This window comes from Podarcis bocagei (genome assembly GCF_964188305.1).
Source record: "Podarcis bocagei genome assembly, chromosome: 6".
NCBI lineage: Eukaryota > Metazoa > Chordata > Lepidosauria > Squamata > Lacertidae > Podarcis > Podarcis bocagei.
The window spans coordinates 33,435,982-33,461,342 of record NC_138130.1 but is presented as its reverse complement, the minus strand read 5'-3'; the positions used below and the strand labels follow the sequence as shown (position 1 = coordinate 33,461,342).

Sequence of the window (25,361 nt, the reverse complement as noted above, 5' to 3'; positions counted from 1 at the left end):
ACCCTACAGTCATGAAAGTTTGTACCAAGGCCATGATAAGTCACCCTTTTTATCCTTCCCAACCACTGCTGTGAGCATTGTGTATTTGTGAGTTTCACTGGTAGTAGCGGTCATGGAACACAAAGCTGAGCTCTGAGGAGTCATGAATGTTGAATGGCACAGGTAGGTGGCCAACTGGATCAAGCCACAAATACACATCAGGAAATGGAGCCTTATTTCCTTGGCAAATTAAATTCCACAAACCTGTATGTTTCTAGCATCTGTTCCTACTGGTGGCAATCACAATTCAAGCTTTCGGCTGGTTAAAAAAAAAACAACTGGAACATTAATTCTCTCTATTAACAGTAAGTTTGGAAAAGATGACATTTTGCAACTGACTATCAAATGTATTCTTTTATTTAAACATTAAGATAAAATTACAAAAGCTACTGAAGCAATGGATCTATGCAGGGAAGAGAAAGTAAAAATAACTCAAATTACGCATGCAATCCTGAGCCTAGGCGTGGTAATGCAGGAGTAGGTTCTGTTTAAATTCCATGGCACCTACTCCCAAGGAAGTGTGCAAAGGGCTGCAGCCTGATGGTGTAAATCCTAGACATGTCTACTCGGAAGGAAGCCCCATGGACTTCTGTGGGACTTTCTCCCAGATCAGTGTGTACAGGATTGCAGCCTTGATCATTCACCAATGAAGCAAAACATACTGGAAGCAATAGAAGTTTCCGAAAGGCATGATCCCCAACAAAATACTGATATAGCGATCGGAAACAGCTGGCTTTTAAAAAAAACAAACATATTTTTTCTCTCTCTCTCCCTGTCTTTTATTTATCAGAACATGACATCATTATACAATGCATTCTTTTTTCTCTCGAGAAGACATTCTAAATATGTTCGTATCACCCTAATGGAAATGAATACTAAGTGAATGAACAGTACATTATATCTGGCGTAGTTGGTTCTATTCTACTTTAAAAAATAAAAAAGTAATCTCATGCAATACATGTTCTGATTCTTCAACAATGATAATTAAGTGGTGGGGGTGGGGGGAATGTAGCTTGAATTTGAACAAAAGTATTTATTTCCCTGAAAGGCAAAATTCCTGTCACTTCTAATGAGCACGTAGGTAGTGGCTTTATTGTTCAAGTAATCAGTGAACCAGGCTCTCAGCAAGCGCATATTAAAACTGGTCCGTGGGTTTCAAAATTCCTATGAGAATCTGGGTCAGTGGTATCATCTGTGCAATGAGAGATCTTCCACCAGGATCTTGCTCCTGCATAGGTACCACTGGAATGGGATAATGGAAATGGCTCTTGCACAACTCCTGTTTGTCAAGTTGCAGGTCCATGTGAAAAAGTCCCTGGAGTGACCAGTGTGAGTATATATGGCAAAATCATTGCTCAACGCCTGATTTGTTGTCAACATGCTACTAGACTGGGAAACGGGTGGAATTTTGGGGGCTCAGCATTTCTGTCTACCTATAGGGAGTATGTTTTTGTGTGTGCACATAATAAAAGTCAGAGTTCATCTTTAATTTTAAATAGCCTTTAGGAAGCTGGAATATTGGTAAACCATACTTTTTTTCTGCCCCAAAGCCTTAAGACTAAGTATAAACGTGGGCTGGATCTACACTGACCAGTATAACGTTATTAGAACGATATTAGATATATTGTTCTAAAATGTCACAGGGCATATTTGTAAAATGAAGCACTTCTTACCTTTGTTTTTTGTTTTGCCAAAATGCTGTCCCTCCACTGCTGGTTGCTCTCTTGTCACATTGTAATAACGCATTATGAATGTTAAAAGTTGGACACCATATGGTTATCGAAACCATTCCTTACCCCTTTCTTAACGTTAAAACCCATGAGTGTAAATCCGCCCAGGGTCTTGAGTTTCATTCAGCTGCTGACTACAGTTACATCTGTTCTTATGTTCTGTGCTACTATCATGTTCTTTAAATAGAATACCAGTTTCAAAGTTGCCGAACTGGTTATGGATTGTGGGTTGTTGTGGGGTTTGGGGGAGGCATTTCAGTTTGAGCATTTGCAAGGAAGGGGAGGAGAAAACAAATTTATAAATAAATAGCACAATAAATACGTTGTGGTCCCCAATAGTGCTGGGATCAAAAGTCGAACGAGATATACATTAAGGTAGCTAGCTAATTGAATTAGATTAGGGCTTACTTCCCTGATAAGGGCACTGCTTGATCTTGTTGTAGAATCTGGAATTTCTTGGAATGGTGGCAGGACAGTTCTGGACACACTGTAGGAGTGAAAAAAGGTGAATCTTGCAAGTGGGGGAACCACATTAGAAACTAGAAACCTATGTTTCTCCAGGGCTTGTTGGATTTCAACTCTCATAATCCCCAGCCAACATGGCCTGTGGTCATGGACTAGACATTTGGAAAAGGTAATAACCATAACTCAAAGTTCTTTCTGCCAGGTAGTGATAGGTGAATCTGTCAGTTTCAGTTTTTCTGTTTCTTGCTCCCCCCCAGCCTTAAGTTCCATTCTCCCCCATTTTCACATCAGTTTGAATTAAAATCACCAGCGTTTTAGTGCTTATTTTTCTTAATATACACGTTTTTGAATGCAATTTTGCCTAACATATACATCCTTTGCAAAGCAATTTCCCTAATACAATAATAATAGTAGTAATACTTTTATTTTTTATACCCCACCTGGGTATAAACATGATTAATTTAGGTCCCTTAATTTCACTACGCCTACTCTGAGCAGAACAACCTTCATTTTCACTAATATGTGCAGTTATATGCACATTTTAACTGTTTTATATGCATTTTGGTACACTTTACTTGATTGGAGAATTTAGAGAAGTGTGGGTTTGAAAGCTGGCTGTGTTCTTATTGTGTTTCTGAAAGTGTGAATTGGGTAAATTTGCCTTTAAACATGAACTGAATCAAATTCTTCCCCATCCCCCCTGCAGGCGCCTGTTTACCATGAAAGCGATGGGAAGCCATCTGCTTTAGGTGACACATTCCTGATGGGCACAACTTTCCTCCTTTCAATGAAGAATTAGGTGGTGGCCTTATTTTCACTGAAAAAGTGTATTAAGGCTGCCAAGTCTTCTAAGTCCCAGCCTTTGAAGCTGCCTAAGTCTTCTGAAGCTAGGAGGCAGCCACTAGATCATGGGTAGGCAAGCTAAGGCCCGAGGGCCGCATCTGGCTCAATCGCCTTCTAAATCCAGCACACGGACGGTCCAGGAATCAGCATGTTTTTACATGAGTAGAATGTGTCCTTTTATTTAAAATGCATCTCTGGGTTATTTGTGGGGCCTGCCTGGTGTTTTTACATGAGCAGAATGTGTGCTTTTATTTAAAATGCACCTCTGGGTTATTTGTGGGGCATAGGAATTTGTTCACCCACCCCCCTCAAAATACAGTCCAGCCCCCCACAAGGTCTGAGGGACAGTGGACCGGCCCCCTGCTGAAAAAGTTTGCTGACCCCTGTACTAGATATTTAGTGTGGCCTCATTCTTCCAGATTAGTTTGAAGTCATGGTCATAGGCTATAATCAAGAGGCTAGTACCTATGTATGAAAAGAATCTAGACCTGGGTCTCTAAAACCTCCACTATGTGAGAAAAATGAAGGCCAACTCAAGATGCATTCACTCTTCTCAATAACTAATCATTTCATACAGTGTTTCTCAAACTTGAGTCTCCAGCTGTTGCTGGAGTACAATTCCCATCATCCCTGACCGCTTTTTCTGCTAGCTAGTCATGATGGGAGTTGTAGTCCAATGACAACTGGAGTATGAGAAACACTGATTTAATTACATAATCTAGAACTGGGCTATGGATTGTGCTCACTGCAGGGATCAATATTCCCATAGTTTTCCAGAAGCACCAATAATATTTGGCACTGCTAACCATGAGGTCCAGGCATGGGGAACCTGCGATTCCTCAGATGTTATTGGTGGACACCAACTCCCATCATCTTGACCACTGGTCATGCTGGCTGGGGCTGATGGGAGTTGGAGGATGACAACATCTGCTCTGCTGTTGTTCCCCATCCCTGAGGTAGGCAGAGCAATCACGTCGGGAGCTTCGCTCAAAAAGTACTGTGCTGCATGTCAGGAGTGTTACCTATTATGGCTGGGGTGAGGAGAAGCTTGCCACTGGGATGCCAGTCGCCGAAGCACTCATAATTGAATGTGTGGCCCGTTTCTCAGATTTGCAGCTGAACGTGTGAACTGCTTTTGCTGAAAACGTCTGCCTTACCATGAAGCGATGTGAGGCAAGATGAAGCCTGTGGTCTCTGATCTGTGATAGGTGTCCCACTCAACCATGCACACGCAACCCAAGTGTACATATGTGGATTGCCACTAATCCAAAAACCTGCCAGGAGCACAACACAAGAGATGGTGAACATCCGCTTACATGTGCACAGCCAAGCTATGGGCCTGCAGGGTTCTGGATCCTAGTCAGAATACTCCAGAACTGACAAACTCTGAAATAACTTGTATGAACTTTTCTGCAATGGCAGAATCCACAGTTGCCACCGATATTTACATTCAAAGTATAAAAAACTGCAGATATGCAATATGCCCAAACAATTTTAAAAATATACCCTATTTCATTTGTAAACTATCAATGCAAGTTACTCAGCAGCATAGAAGCCATGTCTCATGTCTTCTGTTGTCCTAGAAAGATTTGTGTCTGCTGCCGTTAATGTAATTGCCAGAAATATCTGAGGTTACATGTAGAAACAATCGAGGCAATAATATTTTTTTCTTTTTTTGTACATATTGTTAAACATGCAAAAACTTCCTGAAGAATATTGCCCAAAGGTAGAAAGTCTTTTGGAACATCGAATTCTCCTTGGTAGAGTTTGTTTTTGCAAGTATGGCTAACACTTGATTCGAAAAGGTCCTTCCATTTATTTTGAAGAAGCATCTTTGATCACGGGCTCCCTGTTCAAATACGTAGCCCAATAGACTAAGTTAAAAGTTCCAAACAGGACCGGAAATACTATCCGGGACATCTTGTCAATCTTACTGATGCTGTTGTAGGTCTTTTTGTTTTCGGCTGGTTTTTCGGCGGGCTTGACTGGAATGGGAGCGGCGTTGGAGATTACTGCAGGGGCGGAGTCCTTTGGTAAGTTTAAGGTGGGGGTCATCCGTCCGGCAGGGTAAGTGTTCATGCCTCTGCTTGCCAACAATTCACGCTCTTTTTTCTGCAAAATGACAGAAAACCAGAAGACTGGTGAAAAAAACAGAAATGTACACTTAGGACATGAAGAAAGATGAGGGCTGTATGCAGAGATTATTTATGTCTTAACGCTGATAAAAGCAATTGAAGTGATTTAAAGAGGACTAAACAGGTTTCTGTTTTGCATTCTTCTAGTGGATTCTTATCCTCGCTAAAACTGCAAGGGCACTTCAGATTCATAAACCAAGCAAAATAAACCCAGATTCTAAGAATGCTTTCACAAATACACATTTGAAAACATGGGGGGGGTAGTGTTTCACCACATCAATCTGATTGTATGGCAAACACAACCGATTAATCTTAATTCAGTTTGAGAATGCATCCTCTGGTTGGGTATGTACAGAATTTATCTTAGCAAGAGGATGCAGAGAAAATAAAAAAGGGTTTTCTCCTTTACCACTCCTTAGGCTTGGAACTAGTGATCTTTCTTTTGCTTTTTTTCAAAAAAAGGAGAAAGAAACCCCACCCAGATATTTTTGGTCCAGGCCAAAAAAGTATAGCAAAAAGCAGTCTTGATCTCAGATATTTAGGGCCTGAGGTAGAGTAGCAAATCTCTCCCCCACCCCCAATCCACTTGGCCATCTCATGCCTGTATAAGCATGCAAGGAAGGTCATGTTATTTTGATAGAAATTCCTATAAGTGCCTTCCCCTCTATAGCTGTAACATACAATAACAGTAAATTACACCAGTAACTGTTTGCTGCCCTTTACTGATGCTCAGAATCAGCTGGTTGAGGCAGTTAGCTTACTCTATCAAACGGTAGAACTGGCCCCATGACATCCATTGTCTCACTAAAGACAAAGGGATAGTTCCTTTGCTTAAGACAAGTAGCATTGTGAAATGTTAGGAGGGCGATCTAGTGGAATGGCACCGTGGAAGATCACAGCAACAAGGACACTTCCTGTAGATTATGTTCACTCGATTTTTAACCAAGTCAGAGAGCTCCCACCTTCCTATTCAGGGTAACTATTCTATCTCTTCAAAGAGATGCATATCATAGAATCGATATTGTTGGAAGGACCCTGAGGATCATATAGTCCAATGCCATCCAATACAGGAATATGCAACTGTCCCATACAGGGATCAAAACTGCAACTTTGGCGTTATCAGCACCATGCTCTAACCAACTGAGCAATCCAGGCTACCTTCTTTTTTGCAGCCTCTAATGCCTTCTTGCCATCCCAGGCCCAGCTTCTTTTTGTGAAATAGTTGACTGTGGCGAATTCAATCAGTGCAGAAAACACAAAGGCGTAGCACACGGCTATGAACCAGTCCATCGCGGTAGCGTAGGCCACTTTTGGTAGGGAGTTGCGGGCGCTGATGCTTAAAGTTGTCATGGTAAGGACCGTAGTGACCCCTTGAAAAGAAAAGAAGGAGCAATTTTTAGAATTACCTGCATGTCTTAGGTCAGCCTTCTCCAGCTGGGTGCCTTCCATATGTTTCAGACTGCCATCAACCCCAGCCAGCATGGTCAACAATCAGAAACAATGGGAGCTGCAATCAGGGGTGGACCTTGGTAATATGGCGCCCTGTGCAAGGCTAAAATTTGATGCCCTCTCCAGCCCTCACCCCACTTTCCCAAAGCTGGGTAAAAGGCGCTGAGTTTTGGGAAGGAGGCAGGAGGGCTCTGGCAGGGTCCTAGAGCCCTCCTTCCTCCTCCTCAAAGCCCAGAAAGTGCTTGCCCCGCTTTGGGAAGGTGGCAGGAGGACTCTGGGACTTGGCCCCTCATCCCCTCCCCTGGTGCTCCTACTCAAGGGAGTCAGGTTGAGGAAGGTTCAATTAGTTGAACAGTGCTGATTTTGACCTATAGGGCCTGGGACGCTGATAGCAAGGAGGAACGGCTTTTCCCAAACATGCCCTCAGATCATCTTGGCAGGTCCTTCTCCAAGTGTCCTCTCAGCATGAAGTAGGGAGAATGGCTCCAAGGGAAAGGACCTTCTCATCAGTAGCTTCCCATTTGCAGAATGCTCTCTGTAAAGAGGTTTGCCTGGTACCTACAGTTTAGACTTTCCATCTTCTCCCAAACCTTTCAACATCTTAAATACTGAACATCTTTTAGCATCTACCAACCTCACCGGCATTTCATATAAACACACCATTGGTTTTAGTTGCTATGGGTTAATGGCAATTGATGAGTTTTTGCCTTGGAGGGGTGTTCTGCTGAAAAGCAAATTGTTGAATTGCAGGAATTGCAGTTTGATTTTGTTTTATCTTCCTTTGTATGCCCAATCCAATAAATATTTATTGCTTGTAGCCGCAGGCAATGGCAAATGCAGTAAAATGCCTATTAGCACAGGCCTAAAAACATGGATAAATGTACACCCTGACTTTGTATGTCACCTAGAGCCACATTTGCAATTAGGGGACGAAGAAATAAAATGAATAATTAATACTCCTAAAGATGGCGCTTGCTATTAAGCATTGATCGGCTCCTTGGAAATTGCAAAGCCTGATGCAGTGCGAGCGCCCCAATATATAAAATCTAGAGACGTGCAATACTGAGGGAGGAAAATAGAAGTCATAACGTGGAATGAAGACCTAAAACTGGATACTAACAGCATGTGGATCAGGGGCAGACATATGCCTGCAGATACCTTCCAGGGTATCCCCAGGGTGACCTCCCCATGCTGAAAGCAGGATTGAAGGAAGCATTCAATTGCAGCCTGTAGAACAGGTTGTGATGTGTGCTTGGCAGCAGGGTGTGTGTGTGTGTGTGGTGTTAACAAGAGTTTCTCCATTTTGCATATATGCCTACAAGTCCAAAGCGGTTGATGATCTACGTCTACATGATCTGGGTAGTTCTGGCAGTGAGGTTCCCCTGGCATGGTCAAAATCCATACAAAGTGAGTGGCCACTACTTCAATCAGGCAGGCTGCTATGATAAATGGGACACATGGTGTTTGGCTTCAGGAATAACTGTGCCCTCTGCCCAAATCAGGCTGCACGCTGGCTGAGATGTAGGAATGCAGCTTCCTGTCCAATGGCAGACTCTAATATTACATTTCCTTGCTTCTGTGATTGAAGCTGCATTTGGGGCTGTGGCCCCCGCTTCCTTCAGACCCTGCTGGTGGGGCTGAGGGGGTGGAGAGAAAAGGCAAGGAACTGCCTGAGACAGAGGCATGCACAGGGGGAAACTGGTTGGCAGGGGAAAACTTAAGCATTGCCCCCTACCCAATGATGGTTAGGTCACCAGGACACCTGATTAGGGTTCTCCTTCCCCTGCCTTAGAGTAAAGGTCACTTAAAAAGAAACACCAGAGAGAAGTGAAATACTTGCCAAAGACTGTTCTAGCAGGGACAGATTCTCTGTTTAACCAAAATGATACTTGGGATAAGATCACCGTCATAATACAAGGAAGGTATGTCTGGATGACGAAATAGCCAATCTTTCTTTTCAGGTGAAAGTGTGCTCTCATTATAGTATATTCACCTAAGGTGGCCGAAGAGGAGAAAACAACACACATAAGTTATCAACAAAAGCCAGAGCACCAGTTCGCAAACAGCTGTCTTCTGTCTAGCACTTCTTCCATATGACAATATTGGATGGTTCAAACAAAAGAAATGAACTGAGGACTTCTTTTTGTACTCATAAGCCACTGGCTGGGAACAAAAGCATACACACCATACATTTAAAAGGCTCCACTCCACAAAGAGTCCTCAGAAATGTTTACCCCTAGGAGAGTTACAATCCCCAGCACCCTTAACTACAGTTCCCAGGTTGTTGGTTTTTTTGTGCTATAAAGTAAGGTGAGGACAGAGTTAGAGCCAAGCAAGACCCATCTGCTTGAAGCTTATTTCTAAGCTGAGATGCTCTCTGGTACTCAAGCTTCGTAGACTTCGTTCATGATGTTTCAACTTGTGCTAGTACCCTGCCTATCTACCCAGTTGTTGGTGAAGAAGAGTGACCTTCCACGGTCCCGCTCAATCCATGTTGTGGCCCCACATGGATGCTGCTGGAAAATGCTTCCCCATAAGAGTTTATTTATGGAGCAGCTATTATGTGGAACATTTATTCTGGAGCACTGCACAACTTATGGGGGAATCCTCATGCCTCTGCCACTCATTTTCAGTGACAATTAGCACTGACAAGGATTCTCTCCCATTGTTGTGGAGAATCAATTAGTCTTTACCCATCTAGTGCCCTCAAGAAGTTTTAATTACAATGCCCATTGGAGGTGCCAATCACAAGATGGCAAATTGTGGGGTAGGGTGGGCTCGACCCCCTCAAATATTTTATTGGGGCTGCTGAAGGGACCTAGGAGTTGGCTCCTATGATTGTGATCCGAAACATCTGGAGGGCACCAGGTTGGCAAAGGCTGCAGTATAGTTATTGTCACATGAAATCATTTCTGTGGCTTCCACTGGAGGACCTGGTCTCAAGGTCTGTATCATTTCCACGGAGAGTTCCTACCCCTTACAATTGTATAGCATGGTGAGCTACAGACTGCAGGCAATTACTGTTTCCCAAATTACTGTCTCCTTGTAGCTTTTGTGATGACATCACCAGGGCTGTACTCTATGCAAATTTACTCTATGCAATCCACTACACACCTTAACACATAATTTTTCTTTGATTTTAATAATCCATAAATATGTGGATCTATGTGCACCAGTAGAAAGGAGATGAGTTTGCATAAAGGACTAATATGCTACCAATTTTTGCACCTGCTGAATACATGAAGAGTTGTTCAACTCTTAAAGAACATAGTAATTCCTACCAAGCACACTTAAGGAGCTCCAGACTGTAGAGAGATTGTATGTGGTACGGATCTTGCAACAGGATTCATTTGAGGCGAGATGTACAGTATATTTTTGCTGTTAGGAGAAACCTAGGCTAAAAGCTGAATATGCTGGATCTATAACATAGTCTGGTTTAAAATAAATAAATCAAGTCACCCACTAAAACTTAGTTAGGGTCTCATTTAGGGGTAAGCAGGCACCAAATCGTTCCAAGTGAGAGCAAGAAATATATATGAAAGTGTCGTCCCTTTTCTCAAAAAACTACGTCTGGCTTCCCAAAACTGGCAAGGCCTTGAAGTTCTGCATCATTTGAGTCCAGGACTTTCCATCTGAGATCCACTGCAGAACCTCTTCTTGAGATTGGTGCTTCCCAAAAGACCTGCAGTGGCTGTCCCAAAGGCTGGTTCCATGGAGCCTGGCACCCTATCGCAAGTAAGGTGACCCACATGCAGAAGCTGCCCTCTGCATCATGCTCACCCCACTGAAAGCAACACATTATTTCTTTATTGCCTCTCCTCCAAGGTGGCATGCATAGTTCTCCCCACCCCCATTTTATCCTCACAACCACCCTGCAATGTAGGTTAAACTGAGAGTGAGCAATCGGCTTAAGATCACCCAACGAACTTCACGGCTATGTGGGGATTCGAATCCCCGTCTCCCGGGTCTTAATCCAACACTCTGACCACCACACCACACTGGCTCCTTTGATTTCCAACAAGCATATTGCAGGCAGTATCCATGCATGATGTGGTCTTGGATTTTGGACCAATTTGATTCCAGTCCCCAGTGAAGAGCAGAAGCAGCCCTCGCTGTGAGCACATCTGCTTCACATCATCCCGAACCTTCCACCTGCTCACCAATTGTTGCATGGTTTAAAATAAAAATGGCATATTATTTATAGGCGGTGTGGTGCTGTGTGTGGGGGGGGAGTGTTGTTGTTTTTTTCTTTTTAAGAAGCAATTGCAAAGGGGGGAAACGAGGCAGGAGCAAAATACGCAAACTGCGAAATTCTTTCACGGGTCTATGCTTGTTATTTTCAGATCCCACAGCTCTGTGGAAGGACAGAACATCTTGGAAATCCGTTCACAAGTAACCCCGATTACAGGCCTCCTGCGAGCTTGATGAAGCCCAGAAAATCCATAGCTGACTGATGCTTCCCCTGTGTAAAATCGGATTTTTGTATTTTGCTAATCCCTGGTTACAATCTGTGTCCTGCTCTTTGTGATCCACCCTGCAATCACAACCCAGCCCGCACAGATGTAACCTGGGACGTTAGCAAGGGGGGAAAGAAAGCGGAAGACGGGGAGGGGGAGAAAGAAAGGGAAAAAAGCAAACCTATTGATGTTGAAAACCAACATTTTATTTGCTTAAACCTTTGCAAACCTTAAGGGAGACGGTGCCCCCGGGCACTAACATTTTGATTTCTGCTACGAATCTTGCTGCTTCCTCGAGGCTGCAGCTGTTCGCCCCCCTTCGCAAGTGCCCTGCAGAGTAGTGGCCGAGTTGAGTCCCCTGGCACCCTGGAGCGCCTACTGCTCGCTTGGGATTGTGGTTTTGCTCCGAGGAGCCGCGCACGACCCTAGGAGATGCCTCGGCACGCGCTCTGGATCTTCCTCCTGGCGATTCTGAAGGCGAGAGGGGAGCTGCCTTTCATCGCAGAGAACAATGCCGCGATGATGGTGAACTGGTAAGAAACTCAGCCGCCTGCTGCTGCTGCTACCTGCCCGCCCTGGTTTCATCGTACAGGTGCTCCTCTAACTTCCACCATCCCTCCTCCCTGCCTCAAACAAAACGAAAGCTTTTTGACTTGTGGATCGGTGCGCGATTCTTTTGTGGAGCCCTGGATGTGAGGTTTGGGGGGAATCGGTGCGATCTTAGCTTTGATCAGACAATTGCCAGGTTTGTGGCGCTCCGTGCAAAGTTCCGTTCCGCCGCCGCCCCTTCCTCCTCGCCCACCCCCCTCCCTTATAGTCGCCCTTTGGGTTTCAAAAGCAGCCCGCTGGGCTCTCGACGGGTCGCCGCTTGCGAAGAGCTGCGGGCGCCTCGGCTGATGCGAACGAGGCAGCTTGGAGCTGTGCTATCTCTTCTCCTTCCCATTAGCCCCGTGTCTGCCTTTGTCTCCATGAAGGGATCCCTTAAAAATAGCCCTTCTCCTGATCGAAGAGGCAGCATCTCCGCCCCACCCCGGATCAGCCCCGGGGGACCCTGCTGGTTTCCCTCCGGAGGTCTGCGCCACCACCCCGGGGACAAGGGACAAAGGAGCTCCGCGTTTCCCTTGGCGGCGTCTCCCCCGATGGGCGCAGCGTGAGGCCCCCTTGCTCCCTCCGCCCCGGGCGAGGTGCTTAGTTTCTAATTACCGCACAACGCCGACCCCGCCTGGTTCCCGAAGGCGAGGCCGTTATGTAACCTGTTGCAGCCCCTCTGTCTGCCGCCCCCATGTGACTCCCGGGCCTCGGTCCGGGGCCGCAGCCCTCCCTCCTCCGCCCCCTCCGAACGCGCTGCAGCCAATCGCCGGCCAGGATTGCCCTGACATAGAACCCCGAGCCAGGCCGGGAGCGGGGGAGGGGGGGGGTCTCACGTGGGTGGCTGGGCGCGGGATTAAAGCTTCTTTAGTTCCCTAATGCTGCCACATCTGGCGCCTCCACTTCCAGTTAGGGAGGAAATGGGAGAATCCTTCGGGTTAGCGCCTCCTTTGCAGCCACGTGGTCCTTCGGACACGCTGCAAAGCCAGGCAACAGCTGCCACTTCCTCCCCCCTTCTCTCTCCCCCGCCCGCCTCCAAATGCGTTTCATCAAACAAATCATTTTAAAGCTCGAGAGAGAGAGAGAGGGAGAGATCAAAACGCGTAGGCGGTTGTTCGCCTCCTGCAGGAGGGGAATAAGCCGGCACGAGCGAAAGCAGCCTCTGCAAAACGCGGGGGAAGCTGCGGGCGCCTCGTCCCCGGTTCCCCTCAAGGGCCTTCCTTTCCTTAGCGACAAAGTGTCGGACTATGCTGCTGCCGCAGAAGATTTGGGCTTTGGTGGAGCAGCTGCACGAAGACAGCCATCCAACAGGCGCAGCTTTCCCCGGGTTGTAGAGATGTGCCTCTTGGATTTGTGCTCATGCAGCTGTTAAAGAGACAGGGTGGAAAATATGGCAAATTCAAGAGGTATTCAAGGATTGATTTATGCTGCTTGCTAGGTGTGTCCTATATTCAGGACATGGACAAAGAATAGCATTTCCTTTGGATTGCTAGGTTGCTGTCACTTTTAGAGCAGGAGTGGGGAACTGTGGGGCCCTTCGGATGTTGCTGAACCCCAGCTCTCATCAGCTTCAGCTGATAGGGCCCATGGGAACTGTAGTTCAACAGGTTCCCCATTGTGTTCCCCCCCTGAACATAGTCCCATAGACTAAGCTCCTTTATCACCACAATACCTATAGCTGCCTTTGGGTACATACCCAAGTTTCTACCTTTTCACTCTGTATTAATTAAATGGGAATCACTACGGTCTCATGCACATGTGTAGCCAGGCATGGACAGTAGATTGGAATCCTCCTCATGCACCTAAAAGAGTGTGATGTAGGCCAAGCGGCACGTGCATCAGCCTAGATGTGTGACAGCCCAAATCAAACACAAGAAAAAGCATGCAAAATCAGGGAGTCTTTGCATGACACACTTGTGTCACACATATATGGTAGAGAAAGACTGAAAATGCATGTGGTATTTTGGATCCTGGACGCTGTCCGAGCATGAATCGGGCATACCACAACCTGACTGCATGTTCACAGCCATTAAAGCCACTGAACTGGTGGCGCACACATGCAGTATTCTCACTTGAGCACTGTAGTATCCAGTGGTGACTTGCATGGGGAACGAGGCATCACAGGTCAAGCATTTCTGTATCAGCTTCTCCTCCTGCAGGGATGGGGAACATGTAGTCCTCTCTAGAGGTTGTTGAACTCTTGACTCTCAGCAGCCCCAGACAACATGGGGCTGGGAGTCTGGGATGATGGAAGCGTCCACCAAAATGGGAAGAGCTGCAGTTCCCCATTCCTGTCACTAGGCTTTTCAGTGGGTTCTGCTCAAGCAAGCAGTATATATGTATTGCCCAAGCAGTATATATGTATTGCTCAAGCAAGCAGTATATAGTATTGCCTCCTTTTCCAACCCACACCCAAACAAGGCAGCAGTGTGCAGTGGTTAGAATGCTGGGTTCTAATGCCCAGTTAGCCATGAAGCTTGCTGAGTGACCTTGGGTGCCCGTCACATCCTCTCAGCCTAACCCACCTCACAGGGTTGTTGTGAGAAATTAATGGAGAGGCGGAGAATGCTTGAGCTCCTTGGAGAAACGCTGGAATACGAATGCAATGATACATAAATATCATGGGAAAGGGAGCACCAATTATTTAATCCACACTCACTGTGAGAACAAAAGAGGGAAGTGAAAATATAATCAACCGGTGGTAAATGACCTTAAAAATGTGCCTGAAATTTCCAGAAGTGAATCTCTCATTTTCCACATTGACGAAAACATCGGAGGTCCAGGTGGCTTCAGTGCTAGGAGTGCTTTCTACCAGCTTTGGCTGAGGTGCCACCCACAACCATTCATATAATTTAGGTACAGTGGTTCATGCCTTGGTATCCTCAATACAGTACTTGATTATTTCAATGCACTTCAGTCTGCCCTTGAGGTTGATCCTGAAGCTGCAGCTGGTGCTGACTGCAGCTGCTAGATTGCTATGTGGAAAAGACTACTATTATCATGTAACACCTTTGTTCGGGGAATTGCAGTGGCTGCCAATATGCTACCAGGCCAAGCTCAATGTTTTGTTGTTGGTACATACAGTAACATCCTCTGCATCTCAAGACCAGGTAACCTGAGAGATCAGCTCTCACTCCACACCACTGCTAGACCACAACAGTCCACAACTGCTGACAGTATCCCATGGCTAAGTGGGTCAGTTGGCTTTCAGTGTTGTTGCGCCGTGTGTTTTTTTAATGGTGCAATACCAAGCTAAGGGAAAAAACTGATTTTTTTCTAGCTTGGTATTGTTTTTGAACTTGTCCACAACCAGCATTTTGAATCTGCCTGACTCTTGTTTCATTCTGATATTCTAATGCTTCTGTGATGTGTTACTTAGATGTTTTGATGTCAGGAATCTAAACCATTTGCAAAATAAACACATGAGTTGCCAAAAACAGCATCCCTTCTCCCTCCTCACCTGTACTGGTACTGATGTTCTCAGAACCGACAGTTTGCCCCATCAAGTGATACTGGTTAAGCCTTGAACCGTCTTCTGCTACTACCACGGATGCTGCCGGGCTGTGAGTCCACACATAGATCACTTCGGAATTGGGATAAGCATCTGAAAAAAATAGCATGTGAGAAACTGAGTCTGGAGATTAATATTCATAGACTTGAAATCTTACACGATAAGCAGGGCTTAATTCCAAAGCTCAGCTCTGGAATCTCTTGCTAGTGTCAGGATTCAGTCCTGCACACATTTTATTCTAACATCAATGGAGACTGAGAGCTTGGTATTTTTTCCCCCCTACCTAGTCCGCACACATTCTAGATCCGTTGCATATTTTTGCTCTGATAAACACTTTTTGAGCAGCTGGTTTCTTTCTGAAAATAAAAGCTCATTGTAGGTTTATTCTAGACAGCCCCTTAGTGTGTCCATTCGAAAACAGGTGAAAACAGATGTAGACAGTCCCAGCAATGGGGGCAGTATCCGCACCTGCCCAGTGACATTGTGAGTGGATGTATACCCAGATAGCAATCACCACTTCATTCACCTGGAACATGTGCAGGGAGGAAAATGTGTGGCTATCGGGGAGGGTTTCTAAATGCATACCAAGTAACTGCCCCCACCTTTGTGGACAGCAGAATTTAGAATCAATCAAATGAAAGCAGCTTATTAAGGACAAACATGAAAGATTCCAGGATGAGGAAAACTACCGTACATATTTGTGCTACAAATGGGTTAGTGTGCATGCATCCAAAGCCTGAGGATATGCATGGTGACCAAAAACGGATCTTGTATATTGGGAGATAGAGGGAGAAGGTTTTCGGGCAGAGTGTTTAGACACAAATCTCTTCTGTTATGAAAATTCAGCACCAGTTTTCAACTGTAATGGAAAATGCTCTTGTAAATGTGTACCCTTTCTTATTCCTAGGCCTCGGGAACTATCATAATGTTTCCATATTTCATTACTCATTTAGCCTGCAAGGTAGTGACTACTATATCTTATAGATGGGAAGCAGGAGACTGGGAAACAGTCAATTTCACAGAGCCATTCATCAGCGAGTGGCTGTGATGCGCCTCCAAGCATTTCAAAATTCCTGCGCAGAAGGCAATTCCATTAACATTCAAATGGTGAGCAGATCAGCACATGTCTTCTCCAAATTGCACAACAGGCTGCAACTTCTGAGCTTGTGTGCACCCTATTTATATGACAAAACAGCGGTGCTTGCAGTTGTCATGTGAGGTTGCCTAAATGAGACTTGAACGCCTGTTACAAAACAGCAGAAGGTCTCAGGCATCTCCAGGTAGGACTAGGAGAGACTCCTGTCTACAATCTTGGGAAGCTGCTGAGATGGAGTAGGCACTGTTATCCCTGACCATTGGCCATGATGGCTGGTTCTCATGAGGGTTGGAGTCCAACAACATCTGCAGGGCCACAAGTCTGGATTCTACTGTACACAATACTGACCTTGATGGACCAATGGTTTGACTCAGTATCAGGTAGCTCAATGAGTTCTATCTCCTGTAGGTTCCTACTCTGCCATATAATAACACAAGCAAATGAGCAGGGTGGCCTCTGAAGAAAGGGACCAGGTGCCTGGGATATCATGTCCCCCCTGCCTGCTGTATGCTATTGACATGCCAACTTGAGATCAGCAGCTGATGAGCTGCAACTAGCTTTCTGTGGGGGGAGAGCAGCTGTGGAGGGCAGGACTTGGAGCCTGGTGCTGATGGGTGACTACTGCTGCTTCAGAACCAGTCAGGTTGGTTGGCCTGGGGATTCTTCTTCTTCTTCTTCTCCTTCTTCTTCTCCTTCTCCTTCTCCTTCTCCTCCTTCTCCTTCTCCTTCTCCTCTTCCTTCCATCACTCTGGTCATGGCACCACTGCTGTGCCCACCTGAGAGTGACTGCATGACTTTCATAGCTTTATCGGAGCTTGTGCACAAGAAAGACCGAAGATGGCAAGCTGGTCCCTACAAACAATGGTGGCCTTATTGAGCCAACCTCACTGTTGATAAGATGCCAGGCTAGCTGCTGCTACCCACCAGTCATATTCAGTAGTCCACCCACAGCCGGTATGCCTCTTGGGTTTTCTGTCTGCCTGGGGTTGCGAAGGCATAGGCATTGTTGGAATATATGGCTGGGGGCTATATTTGGCTTAGGACAGGGTGGAAGCAAACATTGTACAGGCCTGATTTAAATGCTGGAAGGAGGATATATATCAAGAAGAGCCTTATGGAGCAAATTAGGAGAATTAATTGCTACAAGAGCTGTATAAAACTTCAAGCTGTAGGAAGGTAATTGCATCACTCCTAAATAAGCAGCGCAGAATCACTAAGGGGGGGGGGGAAATAGTGCTGCTTTCAGCCTAAGAGTTACTGTTTCATTCTGTGATTTTGAAGTATTTTAACAATGCAGCCTGTTATCTTGCACAATGTAAGGAAAAGAGAGAGGATGTTCAAACTTCACCATAGTCTCTTAGCTGCCTTATGATTTTACGTCCATATAACTAATAATAGTACAACTGTAATTCAGGAAAAGAAGTTTTTGATACTAATTTGATGTTTCTCGAAAGAGTTATTCGTACCAGCTGCCATTTTTATTTTATTTTAAAGGATATTCAAGGGACATAAAGAGGGGGTGCAATGTGTAATAGCCACAATATATAACAGCCAGATCCCTTGGTTTTTGCATTCATGGTATTCTTCCCCTCCCCCCACCCCACAATAATAAACAAGTGAAGTGAAAGCCTTAAGGTGACAGGATTATGTGCTCTGAGGGCTACATGCTAATTCCTACATGGAAGTGTCTTACATGTAGGAATTTTGCAATACTGAAAACAGTCTCAGGATCTCAGCCCAGGTCTTTTAGCCCAACTTCCTAGCTGCTGGTCTACAGTGGGTATGAAGCAAAACGAGGCTATAACAATGTCCCCAAATGTCTAACTTATTCACAAATTAACAATTCCTCTTTTAAACCATCACAGTATAGGGAAACAAACATTGAGGAAGAAGAATACATTATTCCTACTCTTGTAACATGGAACACTTATTGGATGGATATGAAGTTGCCTGCAGGGAGTGGGGGAATAAGCATTTCAAATGGTAATAACACTGCCAAATTGGAACAGTATTCCAATTTGACATATTTTGGCCTGAGTACCACTACTGGTGCGATTCGCACATCCAATGTGACTTTTACAATGCAGACTTGGCTTGCAAGAGTAGCCCCCTCCTCAGTTTTCCTGGATCTCCAGTACTTTCTGTCCCCCTTCCTTCCTTCCTCTTGCTCATTGATGTTAATATTTATAGTGGAATATTTATTTTTGGATGCAACATTTGATCTGGAATGAATCTGAAAATTGATTCTGAACTGCGCGTTGACAGTGGCTGCATAATTATCTCTCTAGGGGAAGCAGCCAGAATCGGTTATTTCGGCTGCTATTGTTTTTTCCTTTGTGCGCTCTCCTGCTATGCTTGCCGACTTATTGTCACTATAAATCTCGCTTTTTAAAAGGGCCCTAATGGCTGAGCATTGAAAGAGGATGATTTTGAAGCCACATCTTTAGAAACTGAAACTATACAGGGCAGTTTTAAATAGACTGGAGCTCTTGTAAGCATGACAACAGAGCAGTGACTTCCAAAGAACAATAAAGTATGGGAGCTCAACTGGGTGGAGTCCAGCATCCAAAATCATGTTACTTTGTTGCAGGTTTAACCACAAGTGTTGGTTCTAAATAAGGTTGCTGTTAAGTTGTGGGTGAACATATCAGACGACACAGCGATTCTTCAGACAGCTCTTGTTTATTCACAGGCTAGAACAGAACTGAACTGAAGGGTTCAGCCAACCTGCTTATATAGAGCTCAACTACAAAACAACAGTAACAACTTTCTGTTACTATCCAATCACTGAACGTCACTTTCAATTCCTTATTTGCATATGTGGACCTGAGTGAAAACTATCTACAGTATCTATCTACAGGGTAAGAACTTCAGTACACAACAGTTGCCACCTTTGGTCAGGCAAAATATGGGACAGGTCAGGGGTAGGAATTGGGGGGCCCACCAAATCCTGCCCCCTTTGTAGAGACGAGTTTCCCAAATTTGGCCTCCCAACTCCCTCACCACCCTGGCCCCACTCTTCCCCTTAACTCACATAGACAGGCAGGGGCCAAGTCCCAGGGAGACTTGAGCTACACCTCTAGCCTCTTGCCCATGCTGGTGTCAGAGGCTCGAGTATGGAGGAGGGAAGAGGAGAGGTCAGATCAGAGTGGCAGAGGGAGTCAAGTGAGAGCGGACTTGCACAGTGTTAAATCAGTAGCTGGCAGCTGAGGAGGTCTCTCCTTTTCCCTTTTTTCTATTGTCGCCAGGCTGGGTTCCTTGTCAGCTGCACCAACAGTGATGCAACCACCATTTTTGGCTGGCCGAACTCAAATACAGGGGGGGGGGGGAGGCGTCCTGTCTGAAGTCCAAAGGGGACAGGAGACATTTTTGTCTCAAAACAGGGCAATCCCGTTTTTTAGGGGCTGGTGTCAACCCTCATTCTTAAAAAAGCTGTAAATCAGAGCTGGGGAGGGAGGGAACTAAAGTTTGCATTCACTTTCTACAAAATATATAAATCTAAGTATCAAATTAAAATATAAGAGATTTATAAAAATAAATGTTATCAGGTTATTTTGTATAGTACTATGATAATGGCTGCCCCTGTTTTTGTGGAACAGCATCCATGTTGAAATATGACAGGCACGCACTATTAATCCTATTCAAAGCTGGAGTTTCCAGCGGTGATAGTAAACCCCGTAAACCAGTATGGCACAGTCAGTGACTGGTGATGAACAAGATAAAGCATAGCATAGCAGACAGCTTCTGATAGTTCAGCTGCATGACCAAGCTCCAGCTTCTAGAAGAAGGCAAAATAAGCAAATCAATCTTATGATCTCCAGCCAAATGCGGGCTGAAGGAAAATGGTGTCGTTACCCAATTATTGTATGCAGTTGGAGCCGTGAAATCAAAGCCATCTCCAAACATTGCCAGTAGAGCATTTCATTTGTGTTATGTAGGGGATAGCCACCCCACCAGCCATTCTGATGTAGATCAATGTTTTTCACTCCCCCCCCCCATTGTGTGCCTTAGGAGGTTTTACATTCAAAGGCACAATATAATTCTCAAATAAATAAATAAGAAACGAAGATTGCTCTCACATGTGCTTACGATGGTGGCATAAGGCCTCATATGTTCAAGGATCGTATGGTAAAAGAATGTCTATAGTCCTTGACTGTTTTCTTTGTTTACAAATTATTGGTTTGCTAGTCACCTACGAAGGGGTTCAGTTTCCCTTTCTAGAAGACAATATCTTCTGCTAGGGACAAAGTGGTGTTTGGAAAACAAATGATTGATTAGTGGAGGCTGATTCATTTGAGTTTAGTGGGGCAGCAATCTACTTGCCCTTTCTGCCCTCAGCTAACTCTCTCTTGGCTGCCTTCTTTCTTACAGCTACAGTGGTACCTCGGGCTACATACGCTTCAGGTTACAGACTCCACTAAGCCAGAAATAGTGCTTCAGGTTAAGAACTTTGCTTCAGGATGAGAACAGAAATTGTGCTCCGGCGGCACGGCAGCAGCAGGAGGCCCCATTAGCTAAAGTGGTGCTTCAGGTTAAGAACAGTTTCAGGTTAATGAACGAATTCAGGTTAACTCCGGAATGAATTAAGTACTTAACCCGAGGTACCACTGTACTCGGGAGATGCTTCTGACTCTGGCTCCAGTTACTTGTTTGTTTGTTTGTTTGTTTGTTTGTTATCCTAGCAGTCCCAATGGGCACATCGCCCCCTGTTTCTTTCAAGGGCAGCACAGTTTATGCTACTGCGGCTTTCACACTGCTAGCGCAACAGTGTTCCTCATATCAAATACATCAAGTGTGAAGAATGTACCTGCATCTTTGAACACCCATGTATGTGTACCCAGTTCAGGTCAAGTTCCCACTACACAGGTGTCTATGCAGTGCATACTTTATGTTTTTGTTGTTGTGGGAAACACTGGTTTACCTGCAGCGGTTGTACCTAAAAGCTGAGCTGAAACTGGGAGGGGAGAGACACATCATTAGTTTTTTCATCCAATGGAAAAAGTGCCTCCCCCTTTACCCAATCATTCAGGTCCCTCAACAGTGACCGAAAACATCTGCAAAGTGCATTTCTGTTGTCAAGGCCCATGCTCTCTGTCTTGCCAATGCAGCATAGTTCCCTTGGCATATGTGCGTTTCCTCCCCACACTAATTCATACCAGGGGCAAAGTGCCAGCTTCAATTGTCCATAGTGTTGTTAACACATAGCCAGATCTGAATGCTGTTATGATGCCATCACATTCCCTGTGTGACCCCTGATTGTCTAGGATCACTCAGGGAAGAAGAGACCCCAGAGGAAAGGGGAAAGCACTAAGCAGAACCAGAAATGGAAACCAATGAATGCGCACCTCAGAAAAGCAGAGGGAAAAGGTACTGCTTGAGGGAAGCATTCTACAGACCCAATTGCCTCACATTCCCCATTGTATGTTTGTGGGGAAAATATGGCACATCTCTTATCAACCATGCTAAAGATGTTCTGGGTAGAGTTGACAGCAGTTCTGTTGTTCTTGCAAGAGTGTTTGACTTCTGCCCCCACTCCTGAAATTCCACAGCAGGATGCTCAACGTTGTGGGCTTTGGAAGTGGCAGATGCTGTGCCATGTCACGCTAACACATCTTGAGAGCTTACTTAATTTGATTTAAAAGCTTTATCTCTGCCCCAAGGCTGAGGGTCAGTAGCTTTCTCCTCTCTGACTATGGTCCTGCACAATACCAAAGAGGCACTAAGGCATTCAAGAAGACAAGGTTTTTAATGGCCTAAATTCTTGTCTGGGTGGAAGTAAAAGCTACTCATTATAGAATGTGGATGACTGCTAAGTAACCAGTAATGCAGCAGCAACAGCTTCTTAGCATATACTGCAGTAGTAGAAGGAAATCGTTTCGAGTCTGCAGGCAAAATGCTGGGGTCACTGTTATCTCAGCATGGAGTACTTGGAATGCATGATACTATAAAATGCTTTTCAGACAGAGGGCTAATGTAATGTTTGGAGTTTGCAAATTCCAAACACTTTGTCGTTAATAATGGAAATATTTTCAATGTAACAAAATGATACTTTTTTAAGAGGAATGAAAGATGGGAATTGGTATAAAACAATACATGTACTGTACTTTAAACTGAGAACAATGCACATACACAAAGTCAAATATTCAAGTTTTGATTTTCAGTTTTTCCCACTGTTAGTTACGTAATAATCACTGTCATTTTACTTCCTGCATCCCTCTGACCTCACTGTTAGCTGTCATTCCAAAGCCACACCTATCTCTTTAACTCAGAATTAACACTTCATGCATCTGATGATCACAAACTTTTATGCCTTAATAACACAGATAGTTTTTAAGCTGACACAAGACACGTTTTTGTCTTCGCTGCAACAGATCAGCTAGGGCTGCCATACACCTGGAATTTTCCAGACATTGCCAGGATTCATCCTTCAAAAATGGCATCTGGGCGGAATTTTCAGAATTCAGTTTAAATGTCTGGTGGCCCATTTTGGAAGTGTTGAATTTTTTGGCAAATTTCCTATAAAAAGTTCAACAACTTTGGCAAAAGGGGGAAAAAAGCTCGATGACTTTTTGTCCAGATTTTCTCTTGTGAAATATGACAGCCCTAGTTCAACATTACTATCCTTACAGAAGCATCAACAATAAAGACTTGTATTTCAAATTCTAATTTCAGTGCATTTTTTATTTCACCCATGGAGATATTCATGTGGAATGAAATATCCATGAGGGTTTTGCGAGAAAGATTCATAAGCAGGAGACAAAACTCCTGTCCAAGGACGTTTTCCTCAAGGCCCATCATGTATTCTCGTGGAAACAAAGCTTTACAAGAGAGCTTTGTGACAGTTTCTTGCTTCGGTGGGCAAGACTTTTATGTGTTCCACAGTTTGGGAGTGGATCATTATAGCGTGCTTTGTGTAGGCCTGTCTTCCAGATGGAAGCTTTAGACCTGTCTCAGCACTTGTTTTCAGAAGCCCGACAACAGCTTACAAGCTTTCTGTGCCCTTTATTGCTTCTTTTCTTCAGTAAGTGTAATTGCAAGTTTATACTAACAGCACACAAAGCCATGTCTTCTATTGTGTCTCCTACTAAAGCAAAGGCATACAGGTCTGTTTCTCGGAAATTTCTGTCATTCCTGTAACTCTAATAGTCATCTCTCAACTAAGATGATGGGCTTTTGATTAAAGGGAAAGTCTTCCATCAATGTGAGCGCATTCAAACTGGAACCCAATACAAACATTTCTGTTGGCTTTTCATTGGCATGAGATTAAATAAGTATATTTTTTGAATCTGAGGCTATTCAGGCAAGCAAACAAGCAGACGAGAGGAGCCACAGAGACAGGATGTGAGATAATACGATAAAACAGATTCATTGTTTAGAATTTCAGAAGATACAGGTACAAGAACAAGCAGGTACCTGATATCTGTTAACAACACAAACAGAAAAATCATCTTCAGGAGTTCAGTCTAAAGATGCAGAGGCAAAAATTGTAGAAGAAGGTCCTTGGACAAAGGCAAGCCTTGCCCCCAACAGCTATGCCAACTTCACATGATGATTTGAAGGGAACTTCTAAGCACATTTGGCTGGATACACTCAGAAGTTTCCTCATGACTGGGAAGCCAGCCACTATCAGGCTCCCTGATTCCAAGAAAGCTGTTACATATGTTCAGCTAAATATGCTCACAAGCCCTCTTCAGACCTTCCCTCTCAATTCTGGAAGACTAAAGCAGGAGGATGTATGCTCAGTACATGTGGGGAGGCGGGGGGGCTGCACAAGTGCCCCTGCCCCAGTTTTTGTCCTCCACATATTCATGCCAAAAGAGGGCTCTTGTCATTTTGTTCTGAATCTAACTTATGATATCATAGGGGAACCTTGGGCCAGTCACCATTTCTCAGCCTAATTTACCTCACAGAGTTGTTGCGAGGATCCAATAGGGAAGGGGAGAACCATAGAAGCAACCCTGAGCTTTTTGGATAAAAGACAGGAAATAAATATAACAACAAGAAAAACAGTAATTGTTCCTTATGCCCTTTGAAAGTCCTTCTCGCTTCTTCCTTGCTGCATTTTCTTTGTGGCTTTCAGCCCAGAAATATAACATTCCCTCTGACTAGTCTTAGGTCGAATCTACACATATATAAAAAACATGAAAATGCTTAAGAAAAAACTTTTTGAAAAATATATTGAATTTGCAGTTTAGTCTGGAAAAGGGTTTCAAGTAAATTATAATGACCATTATTAGTTCTTCCTGTCAAGGTTCATATTTCCATTTAAAAAATTACTTTCTTTTCTGTTTGTTTTTTAGCTTTATATAGTAACTATAGGAAAGAATGGGAGAAATTCAATGTTGCACTAGGTTCTTCAGCAGTTTACCAGTTGTGTTGGTGGAGTGACTTGTGCCAGAAGCCAGCATGGTGCTCGTAGCTGGTTGCACAACAAATTGCTGTAGCACCGACACTTCCAGTTGCACAACCAGCTTCTTCTAGCACAACTTTTGCACTGGATTTTGTACTGCACAACCTTTATCTCACCCTTATGCCAGCACAACAGCCCCTTGCATTGTTGGACAAGGAATGCAGAATCCAGGCCAACAATCCTGTTTTCTTCTGGCTAGATAGTTGAACTCTACACACACACAATTCTTGAAGCATTTTCAAAAAGTTATCAGGAAAAGTTCAAGCTTATTCCAAAAGTTCTCTAAGAATAAAGGTAAAGGTAAAAAGGTAAAGGACCCCTGGATGGTTAAGTTCAGTCAAAGGCGACTATGGGGTTGCGGCGCTCATCTCACTTTCAGGCCGAGGGAGTCAGCATTTGTCCACAGCTTTCCAGGTCATGTGGTCAGCATGACTAAACCGCTTCTGGTGCAACGGGACACCGTGACGGAAACCAGAGCGCACGAAAACACCATTTAGCTTCCCACCGCAGTGGTACCTATTTATCTACTTGCACTGGCGTGCTTTTGAACTGCTAGGTGGGCAGAAGCGGGGATAGAGCAACAGGAGCTCACCCTGTCATGGGGATTCGAACCACCAACCTTCTGATTGGCAAGCCTA

At 44.5% G+C, this 25,361-nt stretch overlaps 2 protein-coding genes across 3 annotated transcripts in view; one reads left to right on the top strand and one right to left on the bottom strand.

Annotated features, from left to right (window-relative positions):
* Positions 1 to 302: 302 nt before the first annotated feature.
* The window catches only part of GABRA5 (gamma-aminobutyric acid type A receptor subunit alpha5), a 71,631-nt gene continuing 46,572 nt past the window's right edge, over positions 303 to 25,361 (bottom strand). For both annotated transcript variants that reach the window (XM_081197576.1, XM_081197577.1), the window contains exons 7-10: positions 15,167 to 15,310; positions 8,502 to 8,654; positions 6,371 to 6,582; positions 303 to 5,189 (exon numbers count right to left, since the gene is read on the bottom strand). In XM_081197576.1, coding sequence (XP_081053702.1) covers positions 4,893 to 5,189; positions 6,371 to 6,582; positions 8,502 to 8,654; positions 15,167 to 15,310 — 806 coding nt within the window. In that variant the 3' untranslated portion in view covers positions 303 to 4,892. The remainder of the gene's footprint in view (positions 5,190 to 6,370; positions 6,583 to 8,501; positions 8,655 to 15,166; positions 15,311 to 25,361) is intronic.
* The window catches only part of GABRB3 (gamma-aminobutyric acid type A receptor subunit beta3), a 200,545-nt gene continuing 186,501 nt past the window's right edge, over positions 11,318 to 25,361 (top strand). The window contains exon 1 of the mRNA XM_081197581.1: positions 11,318 to 11,651. Coding sequence (XP_081053707.1) covers positions 11,551 to 11,651 — 101 coding nt within the window. The 5' untranslated portion in view covers positions 11,318 to 11,550. The remainder of the gene's footprint in view (positions 11,652 to 25,361) is intronic.